Below are 9,609 nucleotides of genomic sequence, written 5' to 3'. Positions count from 1 at the left end.
CATTGCTCAATGACAGACTCTTTTCCTGCACGTTGCAGAACGTTATTCTTCTGATCTTGTTTAGACCCTGGAGCCTGCACCTTTTGTTTCACTTGTAGCAAATCATTGAGGGGTCTTGCGATCTGTGCAAAGCCTTTGACAAACCTTCGATAGTAAGAACAGAAACCCAAGTATGAACGGAGCTCAGAAACTGTTTTAGGGTTTTGGCCAAGTTGTTAGTGCTTCAACCTTTGAAGGATCCGTTGCCACACCATCAGCCGACACTACATGTCCCAGGTAAGTTACAGATGGAAGGCAGAATTGGCACTTCTCCAGCGACAACTTTAACCCTTCCTTCTTCAACCGGTACAGCACCTTGATTAGCCGAGTCTCATGCTCTTCCAGGTCTCTTCCAAACACAATGACATCGTCCAAATACACAAGCACCTCCAGCAGGTTCATATCTCCCACTGTATTTTCCATTAACCTCTGAAAGGTGGCTGGAGCACCCATGAGTCCCGGGGGCATCCTATTGAATTCGAAGAATCCTAAAGGACAAATGAAGGCAGTTCGCTCCTTGTCTTCAGGATGCATTGGAATCTGATGAAATCCACTTTTAAGATCCAGCACACTAAACCACTTAGCTCCAGCCAAGCATTGCAATACATCTTCCACTCGTGGTGTGGTATACTGATCTGGAATAGTACGTCGATTCAAAGTTCTATAGTCTACACACATTCGAATAGTACCATTCTTCTTCCACACCACTACAATTGGTGAAGCATAGGGACTTCGAGACTCTCTAATGATTCCAGTTCTTTTGAGTTCTTCCAGCTGTTTCCGTAAATCTTCAATATCTCCAAGGGCTAGCCGCCTTGACCTTTCCCGGAATGGCCGGTCATCTTGAAGGCGAATACGGTGCTGTGTACTTTTTGCACATCCGACATCATATTCGTGTTGTGCAAAGATTTCACTTTGTCCTCGCAGAATGTTGAGCAATCGTTGTCTCCACTCTGAAGGCAAAAGGGAGTTTTGAGAAACAGATCTCCAATTTCTTCTCCAGCTCTTCTGACTCTCCCCCCACTTGAAAAGGGGTCGTCACTCGGCTTGCTACAAACACCGTTACCAGTTTTGCCCGAGGTCTTAACATGACTGGTTGTGGTAAGGTGTTTCTGATTCCTACAAGCACTCTGCCATTCTTGCGTTGCAAATCCTCTGCGGGGATAGTCTCAGGGATAATTTCCACCCCTAGCGGCAATCCAGATCCTTCCTCCCCTTCGATCAACAGCAACGGGACTGACTCCTTCCATGTCGTTCTCACTTCTGCTTTCAGACATACCACTTGTCCAGGCATCAATTGACAGTCTTCTCGCTGAGATAACCACACACTTCCAACCCCATGGGCTGGGGCCTCTCGCTCGACCAACAGTTGTTCCCATGCGGCTTGAAGCAAAGAGTGCAATGGACTAGGTGGCTGCCCATAACGGTCCATGATGGGCTCCAATACTCATCTAATCAGGTGAGTATTAGTTCCAAGGATCACTGAGTACCGTGAGGACCCTGGCGGTCGGGGGCAGACTACTGCTAGTATATCCAGGACTTCTTGAGTTCCTGCCACTTTATATCCCAGCTGAATCTGAAGGTTCACATATCCATCATATGTTTCTCACTGATTCCCCAGATCTCCAGCTTATCCAGTGCCTGTAAAGGACAATGAGCTAAATGCTTCTCATAAAAGTCTCTATACAACAATGTCACTTGTGCGCCTGTGTCCAGTAATGCATGAGTAAATACACCTTCTATCTGTACTGGCACCACTGGTGATGGTCCCAAAAGATCTTTAGGGAATGTGGTGGCTCCTGCTTCAGAAGCAGATTTGGCCAAAGCTTTCAGCCTCTTCGTTCGTTTCCTCATTTGTTGGCATTGGGTACGTGTAAAGCCTGATGTGGGTGCAGCTCCCAATGACTCTTTTTGCTCAGTCACTTTCTTACTGGCAAAGTCTTTGGAGATTTTGTTACCAAAGTGGTTTTCCACAAGCTGATTGGTCTTCCTCTTCCTGCTGTTGAAATCTGATTGCCAGCTACACTCCTGCTGGATATGACCCAACTCACCACCACAATAACCAGTCTTTTTTTGTGGTCCTCCCCTTGACAGGATTATTGCTTTTGTCTGGTACTTGGATACAGAGCTGGGACAAGGTCCTCCAGCACCCAAGGCTGAGACACCAAAGTGCGCCCCCTCATCCCTCCCACCCCAGCCGGCACACACTGATTGCTATTAGACTAAGAAGCGCCACAGGGCCCACAAGCTCCCCATCACCTTAATATCTAGTTATCTGGCTTGCAGTCACTGCCATGTATCCCCTTTTCTTATTTCTTTCTGCTTCAAACACAATTAGTCATGACAGCTGAATGAATTGTGCGCCCCCTCCTACACTGCGCCCTGAGGCTGGAGCCTCTCCAGCCTATGCCTCGGCCCGGCCCTGCTTGGATACATCAGAAGAGGACCTTCCTGTCTTCTGTGATGTCAGAGCCTGCAGGACTTGCAACTGTGTCTTCTGCATTTCGCATTGTGTCTGTACTACTTGGGTCAACACCTTCCACAGACTGGTTAATGATGCATCCTCCGGAAAGTTGTTTTGAGACACTGGTACTGCCTCCACTGTACGGACTTGAGAAATCTTCACGGGCCTTGCACTAGTATACCCAGACTTTAGATCTTGTAATGCTTCCTCTTCTCGAATTTTCTTAATTAGTTGAGGATAGCTTGGCACCTCCACTTGATCCCCCAAGTGTAACTTGAACACCACTGGGTCAAGAGCTTGTGATCCCTCTTGGATTTGATGGATTCGGGCCCGATCCACATGCTTTGGGTCTATTCCTTTACTTAACACTAACTGATGCAGGAGGCGGTCTAGTCGCCTTACATAACTTGACAGCTTTTCTCCTACCCTCTGGTAGGTGTGTTCGAATTGGTACAGTAAATCAGTGGGCTTATCAATCTTCCCAAACACACTATACAATGCATCAAGATAATCCTGTGCAGTGCAATCAGATTGGCTAATCTTCAAATTTCGGACAGTGTCAGCTGCTGGACCTTTCAAGCTTTCTATAATCCTCTGCTTCTTGCTTATTTCAGGTACATCCCATTCTTCCAGTACCTGAGTGGCTTGGTCCATCCATGCCTCAAAATCTTCTTCACCAGGGGGAGTGGGTACTTTACCAGAGAACAACCGTAACTTCCTGTACCCCCAGCTTGCTAGCGAGTAGTCAGGAGATCTGCACTTTGTCAGTAGGTTTCCTAACGCTTCAAGGACTTCTGGCCCAATACAGTTCTTCCCTTGATCAATGGCAGGCTCAGATAATGGCCCCATAACTTCAGCTTCCACTTCTGCTGCACCTTTTGGAATGGTCACTTGAACTAACTGACCCCCTGGAGTTGTGAGGGTCGTAGGCATCTTGTCATGGGGGACATGGGTCTTCCACTCCAGCAGGGCAAATTGAGTTGGTCCACTTGGGTCTGTTGTACTATCTAACAGGAACCCCCAACCAGATATTGGTAGTCTTTCAGCCACTTCCCTGATCTGTGCATCAGTCCAGTCAGGCTCTGGCAACTCTAGGACTAAACAGTGTCCCACGGCAGCTTGGTGGTTCTCAAACCATCTTCCTGCAGCTCTTGCATTCATACTGTGTCTGATTTCAAGGGAAAAGGGGCGTAGACATCACTGGGTGGAGCCAAAGGGAGCCCCACATTGGGCGCCAAATGTAGCGAGACAGACTGGATCGCTAATGAATGTAATGGGGACTCTTAGTGGATACCGCCTCCAGTGGCACCCTGCCTCCCAGAATCATGCAGACACCAGTATCAATGCAATATATTTATTCCCCACAGACCAACGTGATCTAATGGGGTGACGTAAGCAATAAAAAATATAGCACTAATCAAACACTTGTTAACTCAGCAAGATCATAACAATAAAAGTAATATGCTTCACACATTTAAAGTGCGTCAAAAGTGTATGTCCATAGTAGCCACTTCCTGCGCCCCTCCAGTGTCACTCTAAACAAATGTACACTAGACTGGCGCAGAACGCACCGCAGCAAAGGGACAAGCTTAATAAACTGCAATCAACACACGGTAGTAACCTCTTGCGCCCCTCCAGTGTCACTTTAAAGAAGTGCACACTACACTGGCGAAAGACGCACAACCATAGCAAAGAAACAAATATAAGAAAATGCAATCAGTAGCACAACCTTATTTAACTCCCGACTGGCCAGTGGGCTATAATGCAGTTCTGCACTCGGGGTACCCCTTTAAGGAACGTTATGTGCACAGTTGGGCGCCTTGTGAAGAAGCTGCAGCAGCAAGTAGACTCCTGATGCACTCAGCAATAACAGCATAGATGCCAGTGATGTGAGAGGAGACAGGTTAACCAGGCTACAGTTCAGAATGGCAGGCTATGGCAAACAGTCCTGACATACACTGTCCACAGTTTGTTGTAAGAGGAGTGGTATGACTCCCAAACCTCTCAGCCAGGTTAATGCCCCTCTATCACTGCAAAGATAGTTCCTACCATGAGGTGCAGGGCCAGTCCCTGATAATGGTCACTCAGCAGGTGCAGAACTCAAAGGCAGACGTTTTGAGGAGACTGAGATTCACAAATTTTGTAATCCAGCTAAAATGGTTCCTTCTGAAGTCCACACGGCTTGTACAATCCAGGCTCCACCAACCTCACAGGTTCACACAGTTCTGGTCCAGCAGCTGTATCCTTTCTCCAAGATTCAGCTCAGGGTGCAGCAATCTGTGTCACAGGATCCCTTCTTCACACTCAGAAAACAAATGGAAGCCAGTCTGATGGATTTAGGCCTGAAGATCCAGTCCCAGTCACTCCAGACCTCACTCTAGGCACACCAGCCCGTCCTCAGCTCCCAGCAGCCTCTGCTCACTCCAGCCTCTCTTCCAGAATTCTCTGCATTCTTAAAGGAACTATGCCCTCTAAAGGCAGCAGTATATAACATAACAATAACAGCACATTATATGGTGTTACATACAAATGATTAGCAGTATTAAATCTTTAGTAGTCCCATGGGTCCACCCCAGAAAGTATTAGGTAGACAGATTTGCCCCACAAGTAGCAGTATTAGGTAGTTCTGGGAGTCCACATGACGCCACATATGGAAATGCAGTAAACATTACCCATCATATTAAATACAAACATTACACCACATAAGAAAAGCAATAAATATGACCCCAGATATGAAATGCAGCACATGTTACCTCACATATGAAATGCTGCAAATATTACACTACATAGGTATAGGTAGCCAGACATGCCCCCGCCCCCTCCCACCGCAGTATAGGAAGCCCCCCCAGTATAGATCATCCTCCCACTCATAGGTAGCCAAAGGTGTCCCCCAGAATAGTCTCCCCCACCTATAGGTAGTTAAAGGTGTCTCCCAGTATAGGTAGCCCCCCCACCCTTAGATAGTCAAAGGTGCCCCAAGTATAAGTAGTCTACCCACCCATAAATAGCCAAAGGTGTCCCCAGTGTAGGTAGTCCTTCCCACTCATGGGTAGCCAAAGGTGTCCCCAAGAATAGGTTGTTCCCTCCCCAGCCATATGTATCAAAGATGTCCCCCAGTATAAGTAGTATCCCCACCCATAGGTAACCAATACAATTGGTGTCCCCAGTATAGGTAGTCCACCATAGGTAGCCAAAAAGGTCTCCACTATAGGTAGTTCCCCCATCAGGTAGCCAAAGGTGTCCCCAGTATAAGAAGTCCTCCCATAGGTAGCCAAAGGTGTCCCCAGTATAGGTAGTTTCCCCACCCCTTCAGATAGCCAAAGGTGTCACCAGTATAGGTAGCAAAGTGTCCCCAGTATAGGTAGTAAAGTGTCTCCAGTATAGGTAGCTCCCTCATCAGGTAGCCATCAGGTTCCCCTTTTCCACTGTCCCCCACACACCACTCATGCTGACAGTCTCAGACCTTCAGATCAGTGTGGCGCTGGCCCTGCAGATCAGTGTGAGACCCAAGGGCAGAGCGGTGCACAGTTACCGTGTGAATCACTTCAAATGCAGGAAGTGATGAGTGACGTCACTTCTACATCTGAAGTTCTCGGTCACTGATCTGCAGGTCTGTCGCTGCGCTGATCTGAAGGTCTGAACAGGGAGAAAGGGAGGACAGACAGCCAACACAGGGGGGCGGGAGGCCCCTGTATATTGGCAGGCCTGGCTGAAAAGAGAAGCACGTGTTATGGCAATGGGCGCCGGCGCCATGTGAACGAATGCGGCCGCAGATTTGTTGCACCCATTTGGGGGCAGGCATGTCGACCATGGCCCTGTGGTGCCAATGACACGAGTACCCCTGTAGATACACCGGAGGAAATGACATGTACAGCTACTGACAAGAAACACCTTGTGATTGGCAGTCAAGGGGTTAAAGCATAACTCTTCCCCTTGGCAATTGGCAGTGTGGGTGGAGTTTTAGTGCCTCCTGGTGGTTTTGTGGGCATATGTCACCCTTGTGTTCCTGGTTGTGGCATCCTTTGAAGCCAGCTGACTACACACAATAGTAATCTAAAGACAGCCATGCAAATAGACTACCCAGAAGCTGCTAACCAGATATATGGTGCATACCCATCTAATGGCTAGGAGTCTGCATCTTCCAGCAAGTGGGTGTAATAAAAGATGTGTGGTAGGTATATTTGACAGCATGGAGGGAGGTCAGTGCAAGCAAGTGCAATGTACAGTACCATTGCACTTGCTTGCACTGACCTCCCTCCATGCTGTCAAATGGCAGTCAGATGAGTTCTTCTTAAAATACAGAAAGTCCAAAAATGAATACACATTAAAACTTAGGACAAACCCAAAATATATACAGGGAATGGAAGCCCAAATCCAAAATAACTCTAATTAAAGCGGACCTGAACTCAGAAGTTGCGAACTTTCGCGAACCGCAATAGACTTCAATGGGGAGGCGAACTTTGAAAACTAGAAACATTTATGCTGGCCACAAAAGTGATGGAAAAGATGTTTCACGGGGTCTAACACCTTGAGGGGGGCATGGCGGAGTGGGATACATGCCAAAAGTCCACAGGAAAAATCAGGATTTGACGCACAGCATCGTTTTAAGGGCAGAAATCACATTGCATGCTAAATTGGAGGCATAAAGTGCTTTAAAACATCTTGTATGTGTATACATCAATCAGGGAGTGTAATTAGTGTACTGCTTCACACTGACACACCAAACTCACAGTGTAATGCACTGCAAACAGCTGTTTGTGTGGTGCGCACGATGGCCAGAGTGCAGGCGATAGCAGTTTTCAAGCCCATATGGTCGGGCTGAGGTAGCTGAATGACAGAACAATAGTGACTGAGTGTCCAGCTGATCGAATTTGGTCTGTCCACAATGAAGCAACGACCTTATTATCTATTTTCTCGAGTCAGGTGTGCCCCCCAACCCCAACACACTCATATAGCCGTCGGTCATTGGTTCTTTGTGATATGCAAGCCCCTTCACCGTGCAAAGGTAACGATCATGAAGGGGAATTGACACATGTACATGTCTTTTGTTTTGTTGTTGCAGCTGCAGTGCAGCCAGAAAAATTAGGCAGGCATGTACACGCACCATAAAAATTATTATAGCGGCCGCTGCTAGCAGCGGCTTTAAAAATTCAGGAATCCGCCTGGAGTCCTGGTGGACCCTGTTGGTGGTGGCAGTCAAGCGACCTGCAGGCAGAGATGCTGTGTGGGGACCGACTTAGTCTTGGGGCAGGCAGCCAGTCACACGGTGTGCAGGCGGAGATGCTGTGTGCGGGGACTGACTTAGTCTTCGGGCGGGCAGTAATCCTCTGGGATCCATGCCTCATTCATTTTGATAAAGGTGAGGTACTGAACACTTTTGTGTCCTAAGTGACTTCTCTTCTCAGTGACAGTGCTTCCTACTGCGCTAAAGGTCCTTTCTGACAGGACGCTTGAGGCAGGGCAAGACAGAAGTTGTATGGCAAATTGGGACAGCTCTGGCCACAGGTCAAGCCTGCGCACCCAGTAGTCCAAGAGTTCATCGCTACTCACAGTGTCTACTGCACACCCAGTAGTCCAAGGGTTCATTGCTGCTCACAGTGTCTACATCCACACTTAACCATTTCCGGACCGCAGTGATAGAGATCTACGCCCTGTTTTGATGGGCTCCTGGCTGGCAAGGCGTAGATCTCTATCACCGGCGCCGCCGCTCCCCGCCGCGATCGCACGCACCGAACCGGCTGCACTTAGCTGTCTTATGACAGCTAAGGCTTCCGGGTATCGGCAGGAGCCGTCACTGATTGGCTCCCTGCCGTGTGATCGCTGTGAGCCAATCACAGCGATCACCCTCCGAAAGGCAACATAGTTGCCGTTCCGCCTCCCTCTCCGCCTCCCTCTCCCTGTCACTGTGGATCTTGTGTGACAGGGAGAGACGCACAGCCTGCAGCCGTGACAGGCTGTGCGATTTTAGTGTAAAAATAAACTTTTTTCCAGCTCTTCCCCCCCCCCATGTATCCCTTGATCCCCTCCCAACCACCTATATATAGATCTATATATATATATATATATATATATATAGATCTATATATATATATATATAGATCTATATATATATATATATAGATCTATATATATATATATATATATAGATCTATATATATAGATCTATATATATATATATATAGATCTATATATATATAGATCTATATATATATAGATCTATATATATATAGATCTATATATATATAGATCTATATATATATATATATATATATAGATCTATATATATATAGATCTATATATATATATATATATATAGATCTATATATATATAAATAGATCTATATATATAAATAGATCTATATATATAAATAGATCTATATATATATATATATATATATATATATATAGATCTATATATATATATATATATATAGATCTATATATATATAGATCTATATATATATAGATCTATATATATATAGATCTATATATATATAGATCTATATATATATATATATATATATAGATATATATATATATATTACTGGATTGTGATTTTAACCACTTGCCGGCCGCCCCTACCTAGGGGCGGCGGCAAAGTGGAGCCCGCAACGACCGCGCAATACGCCGATCGGCGGCGGCTCGTTGCGGACTAGCTGCCGGGGATCGCACGCTGGATGTGCCCACCCGCGACGTCAACCCGCCAGCCAATTAGCAGCGGCGGCGGGTTGTTAACCCCCGATCTTCCGCATGTAAAGCGGATAATACGCTTTGTAATGTATACAAAGCGTATTATACAGGCTGCCTCCTGCCCTGGTGGTCCCAGTGATTGAGGGACCACCAGGGCAGGTTGCAGCCCTCCTAGTAAGTACCCAAGCACACTGATCCTGCCCCCTGATCGCCCACTGCACCCATCAGACCCCCCCTGCCCACCCCTGGGACACCTGTTTGCACCCAATCACCCCCCTAATCACCCATTAATCACTCCCTGTCACTATCTCAACGCTATTTTTTAGATTAGGTCCTAAACTGCCCCCTGGGGGCTCCTGAACACCCCCCCCCCCACACCCTTAGATCCTCCCTAGACCCTCCCCCCTGTGTACTGT

General features: G+C 46.9%; 1 protein-coding gene across 1 annotated transcript; it reads right to left on the bottom strand.

The window, feature by feature from the left end:
* Window positions 1-2,443: 2,443 nt before the first annotated feature.
* On the bottom strand, window positions 2,444-3,664 carry LOC137527438 (paraneoplastic antigen Ma2 homolog). Its single transcript, XM_068247954.1, has one exon. It carries the CDS (start codon window positions 3,662-3,664, stop codon window positions 2,444-2,446), a length of 1,221 nt encoding a protein of 406 aa, XP_068104055.1.
* Window positions 3,665-9,609: the final 5,945 nt, after the last annotated feature.

This window comes from Hyperolius riggenbachi, chromosome 8, assembly GCF_040937935.1.
Source record: "Hyperolius riggenbachi isolate aHypRig1 chromosome 8, aHypRig1.pri, whole genome shotgun sequence".
Classification (NCBI taxonomy): domain Eukaryota; kingdom Metazoa; phylum Chordata; class Amphibia; order Anura; family Hyperoliidae; genus Hyperolius; species Hyperolius riggenbachi.
Note: the sequence above shows the minus strand (reverse complement) of the source record. Positions and strands in the feature narration are given on the sequence as shown.

What these genes read in the sequence shown, in the direction of transcription:
- LOC137527438 (XM_068247954.1), bottom strand. Translation starts at nt 3,664, where the DNA reads ATGAATGCAAGAGCTGCAGGAAGATGGTTTGAGAACCACCAAGCTGCC.